The 17,747-nt window shown below is 33.2% G+C and overlaps 1 protein-coding gene across 1 annotated transcript in view; it reads left to right on the top strand.

Annotated features, from left to right (window-relative positions):
- LOC136038792 (low-density lipoprotein receptor-related protein 1B-like) overlaps positions 1 to 16,765 on the top strand; it is a gene marked incomplete at its 5' end in the record, with an annotated part of 65,448 nt that extends 48,683 nt beyond the window's left edge. Inside the window, 5 exon segments of the mRNA XM_065722176.1 lie at positions 1,522 to 1,667; positions 3,997 to 4,171; positions 7,300 to 7,536; positions 13,027 to 13,200; positions 16,578 to 16,765. Coding sequence (XP_065578248.1) covers positions 1,522 to 1,667; positions 3,997 to 4,171; positions 7,300 to 7,536; positions 13,027 to 13,200; positions 16,578 to 16,750 — 905 coding nt within the window.
- Positions 16,766 to 17,747: the final 982 nt, after the last annotated feature.

Below are 17,747 nucleotides of genomic sequence, written 5' to 3'. Positions count from 1 at the left end.
AGTGGTATTGTTTGAATAAGAAGGAAATAAGGACTCTGCTAAAATGTCAATAGTCAACTAAAGGGGTAAATATAATTTACTAAATGAATAAGTAAATATAATTTACTAAAATGAATTAGTCTTTGTAATAAGATTCTTTTGTAAGTAAGTCATTCAACTAATAATATGAAGTATTTTATCTTAAATAATTTTAATAATATCCATGTTAATGCATAGATTAGATTTATGGCACAAGTTCAATAGGGCTATTGAACAAATATAGTGTAGTAGTAATATGTAAAAAGTAAATAATAAAAAGCGGTATTCTTTGAATCAGAAGGAAATAAGGACTCTGTTGACATGCCAGTAGTCAACTAAAGGGGTAAATATAACAAAATGAACAAACAAAAGGATAACTGAATTAGTTTTTGTCATTTTTGCTGAATTTCTGCTCATTTTTCATGCACGTTTCTGATTTTTAAACTTGGCGCCGCTGAGCGTAAAATTGTATTACTGAATATCGAGGCTTTTTCATTAAAATGAGATCCCGAATATTCTGATTTTTTTTTTAATACGCGTATGATTGTTCAAATTCCTACTTAACCAGTTTAAAGAATCAAATTCCATTTTGAGTGTCCTTGATACTGTAAAGGATAATTTGCTACCTACGTATAAGCTTTTCTGTCCTGGACTCACCTAGTTGTTTGGTTATCAATCATGATGTAACTTTAATAGCTTTATCTGTTAGTATACAGATTTCTTAGCTAGTTATGTTGTTTTTAATCATAATTTTGTTGTAAATTCAAAAAAATAAACAACAAATGAGAGAGAGAGAGAGAGAAAGAGGCAAAACATAGCGGGTGATATTGCAACAAACGCGTTGTTAATATTTCAAGATCATGATCCATTTCTTTGAGGAGATACGGTTATTGACGGTGGGGATCGTAAAGCATGTATATCTAATGAGAAAACTATTAAAAATGATTTTCTTTCTCATTTTTTTTTCTTCTACTCCTAACTAGCTTGTTTACTGTGAAAGTACCAATGATACCTATGTAGTTATCTGAGGTACCTCAAAATTGCGATTTTCTAAGGTTTTCGAATTACGATGTTCGAATCGAATTTTCGCCAGTGTTGCCACGTTGAACTATGAAAATAAGTAAACGTGACTAATTATATAAATTTGACAATGCTTTTCGTATTAGCAATTGTATTAGTTAGCACATTAGCAATATGCCAATTCCCAAAGACAGCTATAATCTCTAAGTTAAGCTTCACCTTTATAAGTTGTTTGGTGCCATACTTCGTACCTTTTTTTGTGGGGGGGGGGTGGCTGTTTGAGTTTATGCTTAACAGATTCTTAAAATCAGATTTCATCGAAACTGTCCTTGGTACTCCTAGACGAATTCTAGGAAGATTTATTGGATGGTAAGAATTTGAAAGATCGACCTCTTTTTATTTTATGCGTCACTCAGTCAAGAAAAGGAAAAGCCCAAATGCAGATTATAAGTGGGTATACCGTGATGGTTGTTACTCTTCTAGGCATAGAAAATGCATATGGTTTTGCTATTGATTGGTTAGCTGGAAATATTTTCATCTCATCGTATGGAAAATCTTGCAATCGAATTGTTGTCACAAATCTCGAAGGGAATTATATGAATGAAATTATTCCAGATGGATTGAGTGAGGTATTCCTTTTATTTTACTTTATTCTTATTTTTACCTTCTCTTGTTTGCAGAGCCGTATCCAGGATTTTGTTCGTGAGCGGGGGGGGGGGAATGAAACCAACTTTAAAAACGGTTCAAAGTTTGTTTATATGCATTTTTGTTTCGTCTTTGCTAGTCGGAAAAACATAAAACTCCCTAGTTTTCCTCCTTGGATACGGCCTTGCCTGTACGTCTATACCTCTTTAAGCTCTCGTTGTTTGTAAGAGTCACAGATTTTATTTTCTGTATTTCTTTTTTTCCGTTTCACTACCTTGTTTTTTTTCTATTATACCGAATAATCTTAGTGATCAAATATTTTTTAGTGACCAATCCCTTATCTTAACATATTTACTACCTTTTGAAATGTAAAACCAAGGTACATATTCCTAATTCTGCTATCCTGGCTAAAGGGAGAGGACAAATTCGAAGTGAGAACTTGAAAAATTCAAGAGAGACTAAGAAAAATAGTTAAATCTCAAGATATTGTGGAGCGGGAAAAGGATCGTCGCTTGGCTAAGCTCAATGTGGTGCTAAAATTTGATTTTAGCTTCTGAAGTTTCATTTTAATATAATTGAAATTAAATTAAGTTAGTTAGCTAATTAAATTCGAGTTAATACAAATGTGATAATTTTGATTAAATTTAATTTTAATTTAAATTTCAGTGTTTTTTATTTTAATTTTAAGTGGCTAAAGCTTCATTTTAGTTTCTACTTAAATTTCTACGATCCAGAACACCACCAAGAAGACAACATCCTTGGTGTGGATATAGTTTAACTTCTTGTATTTTTGCTGAATATGAATATGACCCCATTCAAGTATGATAGAAAAAACTGAAAATTTAAACCTTGCTCAAATTTTTTGCTTTACCCAAATTTTACTTGAAATGCAAGATGGCGCTTGAATATCTTCGTTATTCGAATCTAAGGTCTATATATACCAATTGACTTTGAAAATCTGTATGAAAGTTAAGTATAATTTTCGTTAAAAGTCGCTTTAAAGCCTTTGTTTTTTTATTTATGTTGTGAGATGCGCATTGTTCACAGCTATTTGTTAAATATTAGAGTCAAAACTTTCGGTTGGGCCAATTCATTTATGAAACCTTTATTGAAAGAGAATTTGCACATTCTTTATCGAAAAAAAGATTTCAGACAGGCAACCTCAGAGACTTCAGTGAAATGTAAACTAAGCAGGAGAATAAGGAAGAGGTCAACTACGTTGCCGTGGATCGGAAAAAATATTTTCAATTAAATGTTTTTATTTTATCGAAATTCGTTCAACTGTTTGCTTTCCATATAAAAGGGTACACATTTTGGTTGCTCCAGGTCTTAAGTTTCAGATTTGTATTTAATGGTTTTAATTATTGGATATTTTTTTTTTCAATGTGTGTTTTTTCATAGTCTTTATTTTGACATAACGTAGGTCTGATAGCGACATAACGAAGGTCTATACCAAAATTTCAGTTTTTTGTCCTGTTTGATTTTTATTTTACCGATTTTCTGTTTTTGTTGTTTCTTGGTTTGAATCGTATAAATGAAGCAAAGAGAAAATTTGGGGAATGAGATGATTAAATAGCAGTCATGAATGTTAGAGGTTTATTCCTGCGTTGTAGACATTGCACTGATTTTTGATGTTGTCTGATTATATAAACGTTTTTCGCATGCAGACAATGGTTCGCGTGGTCAGTAATGATCTACTGGTTCTCTTCTTTCGGCCGGACGAGCTATGCGTGGGTGGGAGAAAATCTTCCGACATTTCCCTTTTTTTTTTCTTCCAACTTATCTGGGTACGCATTTGGAGCTGGGTTGACTCGGGCAGAGCGTACAGAATCGCGCTGCTGACCTACGTTCAAAGCTAAAACATCAGCAATACCAGGACTCGAACCCCTACCCTTATGGCTATAGGACTGCAAGTCCAGCACGTCAGCCACTCCGCTAGTAAGTCTAACTTTAAAGGGAAGGGCAAAACATAGAGCGAAACTTGTAAATTATCTTCGATGAGACAAGAACGCATCTTCTCCCTAATCATAACCTATGTGTCAAGCTACATTTGGATACTGGCAAGGGGGTGGTTCTGGAAATATTTGTTTTTTTCATCGAAAAACTATTGATCCACCAATAATTTATTTGACAACTGCCCACTTACTGGGAATTAATCTGAAAGGCTGTTTGCAGCCTAATGGAAATAGCACAGACGTAGCATGAAAAAAAAAAGGATTTTGCAGACTACTAAAAGTGTTTGCCATATTTTTTAAATTTGCTATGCTAGTCGAATACCCGTGTTTTAGTTTGCTTTTCTTTGCTTTTTTTTAGGTTCGATCTCTAGCTGTCGACCCATATTCAGGAAGACTTTTTTGGTCGGAATATTCGGAAACAGAACCCAAAAACGAAACTGAAGTCCATAAAATAACAGTTGCACGAATGGATGGCCAAGACATTCGTATCTTAACAAGTCAAGAAGACAACAAATTGCTTGGTGGACCGACGAGTAAGAATTTGACTTTTTGGGCCTTTGATAAAAACACACGGTTCTATTTTTAATTTATTCTAGTCACTCTTTTTTCCAAATTTTATGATCTGTATACAGGATATTGCCTAAGACTACAATTTAGAGTCATGGGGGTGAATGGGGTTGTGATTTGTGTTATTGCTGTTGGAGTTTCAAAACTAGAAAATTAACTATTTTTTTTTCTTTGAAACAACAAAAACTACTTATAAGTCAGTGAATCGCAGTAATGAAAAGGTCATTGGAAAAAAATTGTAATCAAAGAGAAATCAAACCAGTATAACCCATTAGCTATAAGGATAACACCAGAGCAAAGACTATAACCTTATATTTTAAAATTTTCAGTATTTCAGACAATGTTTGACGTCAAAAGGGTTCTATTGATTTTCATCAACGGATTTGTAAATTTACAGTGGGATGGGGCTCATCTAGAAGTTAATCACACCTATAAAGAAAGTGACGGTACGGATTTTGTACCTTACTGAGGAATACATGTATTCAATAAGGTTTTGGTACTTTGATGCCTCTTAGAACACAAAACATTTTGAATAGTGTAGCAAGATGGGCTGGGGGAGCTTAGAGGGCACAGATCATTGAAATCTTGAAATCAACTGGAAATCTCGAGCTTCATGATACCTTCTATACCTTAAAAAAAGTTATATAATGTATCGTTTTGCATTTTATAATGCACGATTTTTACATTTGCCTAAGACACAGATCTCTACATCTAAGATAATACAACGTTCATTGTTCTTCATTCAGTGTTAGTTTGGGGTATTATATTACTACTTTATATAATTACTTTAGTTTATATAATCTATATATATAAAAATAAGTTGTCTGTCCGTTACGCCAGATTATATCTTCTATATAAATAAAAGAAAACAAACTAGAATGTAAAAACTGGAAATTGCATAAATATTTCGAAATATTTTGACAATAGATTAAAGTAATTCGAAAAAAGAAAAATGGTAAAAAACTAAAAAAAACTAAAAAGAAAAAACTAAAAAAAACTAAAAAGAAAAAACTAAAAAAAAAATAAAAATTGAAAAAATTAAAAAAAGAAAAAACCTAAAAAGATAAAACGTAAAAAAATAAAAAAGACAAAAAACAAAAAAAAAAAAACAAAAAAAGCTAAAAACTAAAAAAAAGAAAAAACTAAAAAAACTGGGAATTGCACAAATATTTCAATATATTTTGACAATAGATTAAAGTAATTCGAAAACCTTAAAACAGATACCCCAAATTTTCAGGTTTAATATAAATTGTTGGAGCTTTAGCTTGCTTGGCATGTAAAGATTTTTCCAAGTGTCAATGTTAAAATGAACATTGAAAAATTGAAGAAAACAAATCAATAAAAAGAAGAAATTAAAAAAAAGAAAAAACTAAAAAAGAAAAAAACTAAGAAAAGAAAAAACCAAAAAAGAAAAAAAAACTGAAAAAGAGACTGTATCTATATATCTATCTATCTATCTATATATCTTCTATCTATCTATCTATATATATAAAAATAAGTTGTCTGTCTGTCTGTGGATGTGTGGATGGATGTGTCAGGTGACGTCACCTGAAAAAACTGGATCAGGTGACGTCAAAACTGAAAAAAAAAATCTAAAAATCTAAATAAACTAAAAAAGAAAAAAAAGAAAAAAGGAAAAAAATAAAGGAGAAAAACAAAACTAAAAAACGAATGTATATACAGACCGGGACACCGGGATACAAATGACGACCGGGACACAGGGAATATAAATGACGACCGGGACACAGGGACACAACTACAATGGGGACGCCGGGGGGCACAGGGGGATATAAATGACGACCGGGACACCGGGACACAAGGAATATAAATGACGCCCGGGACACTCAAAGAGAAATCACAGACTGGAACACCAGGACACAAATGACGACCGGGACACAGGGAATATAAATGACGACCGGGACACAGGGACATAACTACAAAGGGGACGCCGGGGTGCACAGGGGGATATATAAATGACGATGGCGACTCAGGGAATGGTCGATTAGCAATCACCATCAACAAAGCTCAAGGGCAATCATTAGAATCATGAGGTATAGATCTGAATACGGATTGTTTTCCCATGGACCATTATATGTTGCATGTTCAAGAGTCGGTAAACCTGACAATCTATTTATATGCACAGACAATGGGACAGCAAAGAATGTTGTATATTCGCAAGCTTTACGTAGTTAAAAACATATATATATATATATAAATATATATATATATATATATATATATATATATATATATATATATATATATATATATATATATATATATATCTATATCTATATTCACAGGTGGGACATAGGGACACAACTACAATGGCGCGTAACTAATATGGCGCGTAACGACTTACGCGCGCGGGGGGGCTTGGGGGGGGCGCGAAGCGCCCCCACCAACTAGGTGTTGGGGTGGCGCGAAGCGCCACCCCAACAGCTAGTACTGTATATAATACTGTATGTTTATATAATACGGTATTATATAATTACTTTAGTTTATTCAATTTCGAAAATTCTGTGAAGTGGCAGCACGGCTCTACTATAATGGCAGATAAAAAAAAAAAAAAAAAAAAAAAAAAACTTGAGAATGGTATCTTTTTAATACAATATCCTAAATGTGTGGCTATGAAGACAGGTCAAACGGTCTGGAAAAAAAAGAAAAAAAAGAAGGTGGTCATATGTAGGAATGCTCTGATTAGAGCTTGCTTTGAATTGTTTAGCATGCTTCCAGGTATACAAAAAAATATGCCATTTTCTGGTCAAATTCGTACTACATTTCTTGGACGACAACTGATAGAGTAGAAGCAGTGTTTTCTTTGTTTTGCTTATGACTTTACCTTTAAAAAAAAAAAAAATTATGTAAGTTTAAAAAGAATACTTTTATTAAACCTACTCCTAATATTCTTACTGTAAGAAATATTTCTTCTTAAACATTGTTTACATTTTATTTATGTTATTTTGATAGGCATGTTACGTTTATGTAGCTCATACTTCTGAAGCTGTAACCTTGTTCAAACCATTTTTCAGTCGGCTTATTTCACATCTCAGCTGTCATTAAATCTACTATAAAACTTCATTTATGGTTCTAGGTCTGTGTTTTGACCCTGAATCAGATAGGCTGTATTGGGTTAATGTCCAGTCACATACAATTCAATACTATGAGATGTCAACTGGCAAAATAAAGACTGTGAAAATACCATTGGTTAAACAACCGTCAACTATGGTCATATATAGAGACAGAATATATGTGGGAGAGAGTGAATTAAACGCTATTGTAGTTGTTGATGCTGATGGAAGTAATGCTCAAATTTTGAGAAACAAAACTGGTAAGAAAAACGTTCCTATTATCATTTCCCCCCTTAATCCCCTATTTGATTTGTATTTTAAATCTTCTTTCTTTAATTCATGTTATAACATATTGTAAATTCAAAATATGTATTCAATCTAATTTTAATTGATAATACGCCAAACTACCTTTATTTAAAGTCAAAGTAAGTTTGAACTAGTTTGAACGAGGCAAACCGATGTCTCCGAACGAAGGGTGCGCTCAATCGCAAGTATGATAACAGTAGTTTTCTAATGGTGTGCAGTATGATATATTAACATACGGGGCTGGATTTCAGATATCTACTACTACTAACAACTTACCACGGCATCAAGTCGCCTGAGGTCAACACAGCTACACACAATCCTCCTTCATCTGCGCTCCTTTGAGTATCGGAATATCGAAATGATATATCGACAAAGAAAAAAAAATGAAAATTCATTTCGTAGGTTTTTTGTATTGCAGTTGTATATGTCTTGCTATCTTATTTTACGTTTATTTTATTATTTTCTTGAAAAAGAGTATTCACACTGGAGCCTAAATTATAGTTCCAAAATGAATTAACATTGAATTGAAAAATAAATTTTCCAAACTAGAAATAAAAGTAGGAATAGCAATGGTGGATGTGGGAATGAAACGTGGGAATAACATGGAAAGCAATGATAAAAAGAAGAAAAAAACATATTTCTATTGAAAAAATAGACAGACAATGAAAATAAAAAGCAATCAGAAATTCGAGTAAAAAGATATAATGAAATGTGTATAAATATTGAGGTTTTTTGGTGGCCTGAGCCTAAAGGCTCCTTACGTACAATTCTAGCCCTAAGTACACGATATCTTTTACATATCTGTAATGATACGAGCTCCACAGGTTTTGGAGAACTAGATTGAAATAGAAACAATTTCTCGGTAAACTAAGTTCTGAGACTTAGCACTTAGCATAGAAAAAGTGGGAATTACAGGAGCCATCCTCTAACACAAAAAGTAAAAACAGAGTGGGTAAAAATAAAAAAGAAAACATATTTCAATCCAAAGAATGAATGAGACAACGAATGCAAAAAAAATTATATATATCGAGAATTCGAATAAAAAACATAGAAAAATGTAGATATCTTAAGGTTTTTGGAAGCCTAAGCCAAAGGCCCCTTACATACTAGCCTGGCCTCAAGTACACGTTCTCCCCTACTAAACTGTAATGATGATAATTTCAATTTTTTTTTAAATGGTGAAAAAAAGTAAAAGTGTCTTTTCTTGTGGAAAAGGATGGCGTGAGCATCTCTGATGCATCACTAAAATTTTGCCTACACATTTGTCCTCTCCGATGCGCTGCTCCATCTCTGATGCTGATGGAGTGAGCACTCCTGATGTACCTTAAGATTTTGCGCAAAAATTTTGGCCAGCCTTATACATCCCTCCATCTCTGATGAGGATAGAATAAGCACATCTGATACATCATTGAACTTCATCCAATCTGACACATCGCCTTATCCCTGATGCGGATGGAGTAAGCATCTCTGATGCTTTGTTATTGCTCCTTTTCATATCCTCTTTATCACCTCGTAATTCACGGGTTTCAGATTTCAAATTAAGCCATCTCTCAGAGAGTTTGATTTACATTTGATATTGTGGCTTTTTGTTATATTGCTTTGTTTCTTTTTCAAGCATCCCTTCGAGTGCAGATGAATCCTTTCTCGGGCAATCGATGTAGCTAATTTCTTATTTGGTGTCTGTTTACGTTGGATTATTCTTTTCTTTTTAAATATGTATAGACTCAGCCTCAATAGGTTTGTTTTAGATTGGGCTCTAGAGGATATCATCATTTCTCCATTTATTGCGATATTCTTGTGGATGGTTTGTGGGGATTATACTCCTTGCCACTCTGGCAAATTTTGTATTGCCAGGATGCACCAACAGTTTCGACAAAGGTTCTATGAAAATAAATTATACATACAAAAATCCTTGAAACTGCAAAATAAATCAGTAAAATTTGGTCCTCTGTTAGTCACTCGTACTTCCGATAATCCAAGTCGGATTTACTTTTTAGCGGAAAAACGTCGCGTTATTTAGGAAGCCTTCAGAAAAAAAAACGCCAATGAAAAGCTTACACTAGAAATAGATTCCAGTGGGACCAATTTGTGAAGGAATTATTGAAGCCAATTTTTTTGAAAATTTTAACAAAGCAAAAAGTGCGAACAAAGGCTCAGAAATGTCACCCTACTTCGGTATGCCCGACAGTAGTCTCGTAACTTTTTCTGCTTCCTTTTTCTGTCAAACTAGTTGAAAAAGAAGAAGCAATCGACACGATAAAGTTTACAACTTTGACCGTGGTCATCAGCCATCAGCGTCATGCCATGCTGAGTGATCGTGTTTTCAATCTCAAATTTATCAAGAAATAACTTGACATTTTTTTTATCTCTTACGAAACTTTTTCTTGATAAAGTTGTAGTTTTTCGGGAAAGATTAGGAGCTTGCCTTTAAAAAGAAAAATGACTCAAATTGAAACTATCCAAACTATCCTTGGTCCAAAAGTAAGTATCATTGGAAACGTATAATTTCATACTCATATATAACGTACAGTTATCTTTTCATGGGCATAAGATTTAAATCTTGTGTCCTGTGGTCGATGTTGGAGTAGAATAAAGCTAACAAATGAGACTGAGGGTTAATAGGGGCTCAGTAGTTTAATTTAATGATGAGAATAACTCCCAATTTGCCCCTCAACATAAAAATTGTATTCCTTTACTACTATTTCTGTTCCTTTACTCTATTCCTTTACTACTATTTCTCATTACTACTTTACTACTTTATACTATTTCTTAGTGCTTTTACTACTATTTCTATGCATTTTTTTTCTTGTAGATCATAATCTTGTAGGGTCTAATAACGCCGGAAGTGTAAAAGACCGGAAGACCCACTTTGTATGCTTTGACTACTAGAAATATAATTGTGCAAAAAAAGAAAAGTTTCTTGGAGACAAAAGTAGCTAACGCACAATCTGATCCGCGCTCCGTCCTAGCGGTAATTCATTTACTGAAAGTTTTGACGAATGGACAGGTGGAGAGTGAACTTAAAATCGCAAATCCAAACCATGGAGTTTATCGAAATCTAGTATTCATGTAACTGCACTTGCGGCCCGACTCACCTGTGAATATTCTCTTCCTGTATGTATCGTCAGCAAATCTTCCAAAATGTGGTCTCAGTAATTTCTTCATTAGGGCATGTACCAAAAAAGGATCATTGGCTGTTAGACAAAACCTGTGCAAAGCTAATGTCCTAAATATGCATATCGGGAGTCAAGCCTTTTTTGCAGGAAGGACGGGAAAGGGTCCCTTAATTCATAAATTCAAAGGAATTCCTGAATTCAATTTTTTTGATTCAAAGAACTTTGATATAAATCTACGAAACGGTGATGTCTACCAGATTGGCTCGACCAAACTTGGTGGGAGCCAAAAGTTTTGTAGTTATGCATTTTGAGTGCCCGGTCGCAGTCTGCCATCTGCGGAGAAGGGAAGTATTTGATCTCAATAGAACTTGCGGAAAGTGGGAATCAAGTTCCTCTTCGTGCCTTTTTGGTTTACATTCAGACAGAATTTCCTGTTATTCTTATGCTATCCTTAGAAACAGGCAGCGCCGAAGATATGCCTTTCAGGAATCCCAGACAGCTGATCTTTTTGGGAGGTAGAGGATCCTAAATTCCAGTTATTAGGATATCTGCTAACAAGGGATTGCCACATCTCAACTTATCGTAATCATAATTAACAGCAGTTACTTCTAGTAAGGTATTTTGAGATTTTGGGAGAGATTCAACTTTTGTGGTAGATGAGAAGGTGGACCCTAAATTCTTGTCAGGAGGAATAAAGATTCTCCAGAGCCATTGATGGCGCGTAGTACAATTCGACAATTTTTTCTTTTCAAAATCTTCGTCAGCAATCATTTGAGAAGAGATCAGAAGAACAGCCCAATGAATTGACGATCCTGTGGAAATCACCTGAATCTGACCAACAGCTGCTGTTTTGGTTTTAGTTTTCTCTGGTATGGAAGGGATAAATTCTTTTCATGTGTATCCATCAGAAGAATTTATCGTATCCCATTTAAATTTGGTAAGAATTTACGGTTTTAGTTTTAAGCCCTACCTTTAGGAGTTTAACTTTTGTGTTATATAGTCTCATTGGCTGCTCTTCAATTGTTACTCATGAAATTAGTATCTTGTAATCAACGGACAATGTATGTAATCCTTTGGCTTAAAAGTTTTCGAGATGCGCAAATGCATTTCGCCCCTTGATGAAAATTAAACAAAAGAAATCAAGTATTTTCATCTAACAGTAAGAAGCAGGATTAAAACATACAGAAAACGAACATAAATTATTCCTTTTATAAGGGGGCTTGTCCTTTCATCTACCCTCGATCTTTGCACTAAATTTTTAAAGATCTCTAAAAAAAAAAAAATATTTCTCGTTCAAATTCGACGATCCTTGTGTTTGAGCATTCTTTCTTGAAATATTATGACAAAAAGAAAAACTTTAGCGTAAAGGACAAGGGTTGGGGAAGGGGTGGCCACCCTCATATGCGGATTAATTTCAGTTCATTTTTATTTTTAATGTTTTCCCTTATTATCAGTTGAAAAAAAAATTTATTTAATTTCTAACCGTTTTTCAAATAATGCCAGGAGAGTCCTTTCCGTCCTCCTGTGTAAAATTTCTCCTGAAAATCCCCCCCCTTAGAAAATTTCCTTTCCGTGGAAATTTTTTTCAATGGACCAGGAAAATTTTTTCATATAGTAACACATTCTTCGCAAAATAGCTAAAGTTTTATATTTATCTGTTTTGAATCATAGAAATTTTCTGATTGTGCGGTATTACTATTACACCGTTGGCAATGTGGTCGTTTGCAACCATTTTTACTGTTATGTGTTCGTAAACTAGACACCAATCCTAAAAAAAAAGGTTTTCAATTGAAGTCTTTTGTGGACAAAATTACGGGCAAATCTTAGCTTTCGTCAATTCTCCCATGAATCTTCGTGAAGTATTTGAACAAGATTTAGAATATATACTATAAGGGAAAGAAAATTTTTGGCCTCAAGTTAGAAAGCCTTCATTGTATAGGAATCTGTTATTCTTTATTGTGAATAAAAAAAAAAGAATGGCTAGTATTTGAAAATATGATGAAAATAGTGTCACAAATGACCAAATATGTGAAGATTAATTTTGGCTCTATTGATTTCGTTGAGTATTAGATTGGATGAAAAGCTGAAATAACTCGATTTTATGAGGTATTAGAAAAAGTATTGGGAAATATTTGATAGGAGATTTTTAACCTAAACGGAAGCTGTAAAGAATTCTTTGGACTTTTGGAAATTCTCGGAAGAATTTGAAGCCATAACTTGGAATTTGTATTGGAATTTGCTTCGACGCTTTTGTATTGCTTTGAATTCATTGGAAAATTGTTGCATTAGTTTTAGTGTGTTAATTTTTCAATTCTTTTTTTTTTATAGACAGCGTCTTGCATTTGAAAGTTTATGACCCGGAAATACAAAAAGGCTCAAATTTGTGCAGTAGAAACAATGGTGGATGCGAACACATCTGCTTGACCGTCTCAGCTGTAGATAGAGTCTGCAAATGTGCTATTGGATTCCAAGTGGATTCAGAGGATGACACTAAATGCAAAGGTAATATTACTGACATTCAGCTTTGAAGAAGTGAGCTACTTTCAGCTTAATTTTTTGGTCAATGTTGGTATTACCGGAACATTTTTTTGGGGTCATGAAACTATTGTCAATAAATGCATTTTGACTTTTTGAACATCTTTTCTCTCTTGCAAAACTACCGCAAACTCAACCTAATCTAACCTAAGAAAAATTATCTCTAAAAGCAACAGAGCAATTTTCGGTCTTAAAACTTTAGCGATTTCAAATTTCCGATCAACGAAAACGGAAATGATTGCAATTCTATATTTACAAATACAAGAATATTTGGGCCGGAATAACTCCATAACTGTGAGTTTGCGGTAGTTTTGCAAGAGAGAAAAGATGTTCAAAAATTCAAAATGCATCTATTAACAATAGTTTCATGACCCAAAAAAATTGTTCCGGTAATACCAACATTGACCAGTTTTTTTTATCTTAATTTTCTTCCAATTTTGTTCATCTTTATTCTTTTCTTTTTCTTCATATTATTATTTTTATTCTTTTCAACTTTTATTCTTAATTTCTCATTCATTGAATCGACGCTCAACTGCTTTAGCTACGTATTACCAAGCTGAGATCAATCCCACTCTGTCACTAAAGGACCTACCGCTGTAACTAATTAATTAAAAAAAAGTTTATTCAAATGAAACCAGAGTGGAAAATTGAAGCTTAAACGACAGAAATTATCCTGTATATGAAGAAGTCGGCTGTTCCCTTTAATCTGATGGTATAAATTCAATCACAGTTACAAAATCAATGTTCTCTTATGCTATTAATTTTTCTTCACAATTTCGAGCTTCATATATATTGAAGATTTGGAAATACGATGAAAAGAATGTTGTTTTTATCAGATGTTGTCATTAGAATTCTTTATTTAGAATTTTCGTTACCATTGGCACGAAAAACAGTTTGAAAAAAAAAATGTATCTTCTGTAAGAAGTACTAATACCTCTGTGATAAGTTATACTGCAGTCGAGAATTGCAGAGTGAGAGAGAACGAGAAAGGGAGAAAAAAGAGAGAGAGAACCCAAAACAATATTGATTTCCATCTCCAAGAATTTCCTTTAAATGCTGCTAATAATCTAAACAAATTCCTTTCCTCCAATGTATAGAGCCTCCTCCCCCAACTCCCAGACACTCTTTAGTATTTAATGTCTCTTGGTCCCCCCCTATTTTGCCCGTAGCCGTGGAGACAAATAATTAAAAACATAAACAGTGCAGTCCTTGTCCACTAGACATTCCTATAGAAATAATTAAAGTCTTTACCGGTAATTTTTCAATCCTCAGTCCTTACTTTTTAATGAAATTATTTTTAATTGTAAGCTCTCAAATTCTTGGAAAGTAGAATTTGGTTTGAAGGTGTCTAACCCATTAACCTTATTATTTTTTTAAATTATATGAAAGTCTTTTAGCTGAGTTTTTGAAAGTAAAAATACCCATTTCCATGAACTTCAAAGATATCCATTCGGCTACTTTTTAAATTGTTGTAACATATCTCTAAGACAGATAAATCATCAACAATTTTTCATCTATCCAAAAGATCAACACCAAGGCTGTTTATCATTGTAAAGAATAAAATTATGCCTAAAAATCCTGAGGTACACCATTGGAAATTAGGAGGATCAGGGGGATATCCATGGGGTACGTTATTGTACATCGGAAAATGTGTTTAGGTATTTAACTACTTTTATTCTCTTAAATAGGAAAGACACAATTATTCTAGGTAAATAGGGGTCAACATGAAATTCATTTAAACATATTTCTTCATTGAAAATGCATTGTGGTTAATTAAATCGAAAGTATTTTTAAGTCCATTACTATATTATTGAGCTAGGTACTGGGTTTTTCTAGTGCGTTACTTGTTGTGTCCGAAAGGTGAATAAGAAAGTAGGTGGTGGATATGGAATGTAAGTTTTCGAATCGCCTGACATCAACATTTGGGATTACGTTCAACGTAACCCCAAAGAAAGAGAGAAATATTGAAAACACAAAGAAGAAAAAAAATAAATAAAAAATAACAAAAAGAAAAATCCTTGACATCTACCCTAGGACATAAACCTACTTATTACACTCTAAACCAAACTGCCATCGAAAATTTCTTCTTTTTACTACTTTTTAAAGGTGCCAAACAAATGATGCTTGTTATTTTATTGATTCAAGTTTAATAGTATTTGCATAGTGTGCTTTTTGTGTGTTGGTTGTAGTGTATAATATTATTTTATGTTGTATTACGAGCAAAAATCTTAAGAATTTTTTTTTTATAAAATGTTATGGAGAAAAAAGAATGAATAATGTATTACAGAAGATGATTCTCTGTCTTAAAGTGGCTTTGATGGTTTCTGTCCTTATTTCCTCCTCTTTTCTCTAGTTTTAGAGTCTATTATGTTTGGTTTTGACGCATGGTAAAACGGTTTCCCAGATTGTAAAAATAGTTCCTTGCCCTAGAAAGACCTGGAAAAAAAGAAACCCTGTTGTTTTCTTTTTTTTCTCAAGCCGAATAAAGTCCTGCTAAAGGTTTATTCACAAAGAGAGCTAATGTAGAGATCTGTGTACCGCCACAATTAGTTAACATCAACATCTTAGCTAGTATCATAGTGATCCTTATGAAGATTTATCTGATTTACTATTTGAGATTAGGTGAAAAATTGAATTTCCTATAATTTTTTTTCTGTGCAGCCAAGAATTGGTTATATAAGCTGACTGATTGGCTGGCCTTAACCAATTTCCAAAGAAAAGTTTTCTCTAAAGATAAATCCAATTTCTCCTTGTGATTTGTAAATCCTCAGTGTTTACCGTGAAAAATTTTTATTCAAATCTCGTATCTCATTGTGGTCTCGTTTGTAATTCTCGTTTCTATGTGTTTAAAAGTTCAGATAAGTCTCATTTCTTATTTTCGTCTCTTTGTGAATTTTGGAATAGGTTCTGATAAATTTCATTCTGATCTCATTTTATTGTGATCTCAACGTGAATTCTCATTGTCAGTTGTGAAAAAAGTTCTGGTAAATCTAATCTTTCATTGTTTGAAACATAAATTGAAAACAAAAATGCAGATTAATTTTATTTATTTTCGTTAATGGACCTAAATTGTTCTTCTTCCTGTTTTTACGTTCATTTGAATTATTAGACTATTGTTACGTCATATACAGGTTAGGTTTCGATTTTAGGTATTTGTAACAACTGCACCGTTGTTTCAGGCTAAGAAAATTTAACGTCTTAATAGACGTTAAAATATTTAACGACGTTAAATTTTTAGACGTTTTTATAGACGATAGTTTTTAGACGTTAAAATATTAACGTCTTTGAACTTCACATTTTTTACTTCCATGAAATTGCTTAATATCTCGTTTTATTCATTTCAGGGGTTGATGAGTTTTTATTATATTCAATAAATTGGGAGATTCGAGGAGCTCGGCTTTCGGATCGAAATGATAGTACAACAGAAGCACTACCACCCATCTCTAAAGTGATCATGGCAACATGGATTGACTTTGACGCAAGTACGAAATTAATTGTTTTTCATTCGTCATTCTAAACATAAGTTACATGGGACCCGAAATCTGCAGTAAATGTATATTCTGGAAAGCTAAAAGACTGATATGTGGTCTTTGCAGTTGACTTAACTTGGCTTTCAAATTCACTCGCTACTGGCTGGGACAATGAACATTTTTATTTGGACTGCGAAGTTTCATTAAATCGTGGATGTGTGTTTTTTTTTCTGGGTTGATCGTATCGAACCAATTGTCTTAAAAAATCGGGACACGGCTCGTTAAACATGAATGAGAAGTTCTAGTGTCTTATGTTACCAAAAGATTGGAAGGTAATTAGCCCGCATCTCTTGCCTCTTTTTCTCCAAAGGAGTCTTTTGGAAGATGCGAATCTCGTTGTTTCTATGAATATCAGTTACCGTTACGATATGTATTATATTCTTAAGAACACACCTGAACTCTTACGAAGATAAAAGCATTAAGACCAATATGCTGACTTGAGTTTACCAAGGCAACAGAAGCGCGCTGAACTTGTAACTCATTTGTCAATTTAATAAATGCTCATAATAGTTTTTGCTTGAGATGCTTTCTATTGATTTTTGTGTTTGAAATTGTATTGAAGCCAAGGTAATTTGCGAAATTTCGTTGCAAATTTTTTTATTTAAAGCTGTAACGAATAAAGAAAGTTTTTGAATAACGGAACAACGTTATTTTGTAGCACCTGAAGCTCTAGATTAACTCAGAAAAAATAAAAACAAGAACCCAGTGTAAACCCAAGTTTTTGGGTTTGCTCTTTAGTTTAGCTATTTTAACTGTTTGTTTTGTGTTTAAATTACGTCATATAATGGTTTTAACTCAAATAACATTGTGATAAATAGATATTTTGACCTTAAATTTTGGTTGCCATCTCCTTTTTTAGTATATTATTATCTAGTTTTTGCTTTTTCTTTGCATGTCAATCTATTTTTTGTCAGTATGAACGTCGATAAAAAATATGTTGGGTCTAATGGATCCGTGGATCCAATAGATTACGCTTTTTTTACA

Source organism: Artemia franciscana, chromosome 18 (assembly GCF_032884065.1).
Source record: "Artemia franciscana chromosome 18, ASM3288406v1, whole genome shotgun sequence".
NCBI classification, from domain to species: Eukaryota; Metazoa; Arthropoda; class Branchiopoda; order Anostraca; family Artemiidae; genus Artemia; species Artemia franciscana.
The sequence above is the reverse complement of the archived record's forward strand: the minus strand, read 5'-3'. Positions and strand labels throughout refer to the sequence as shown.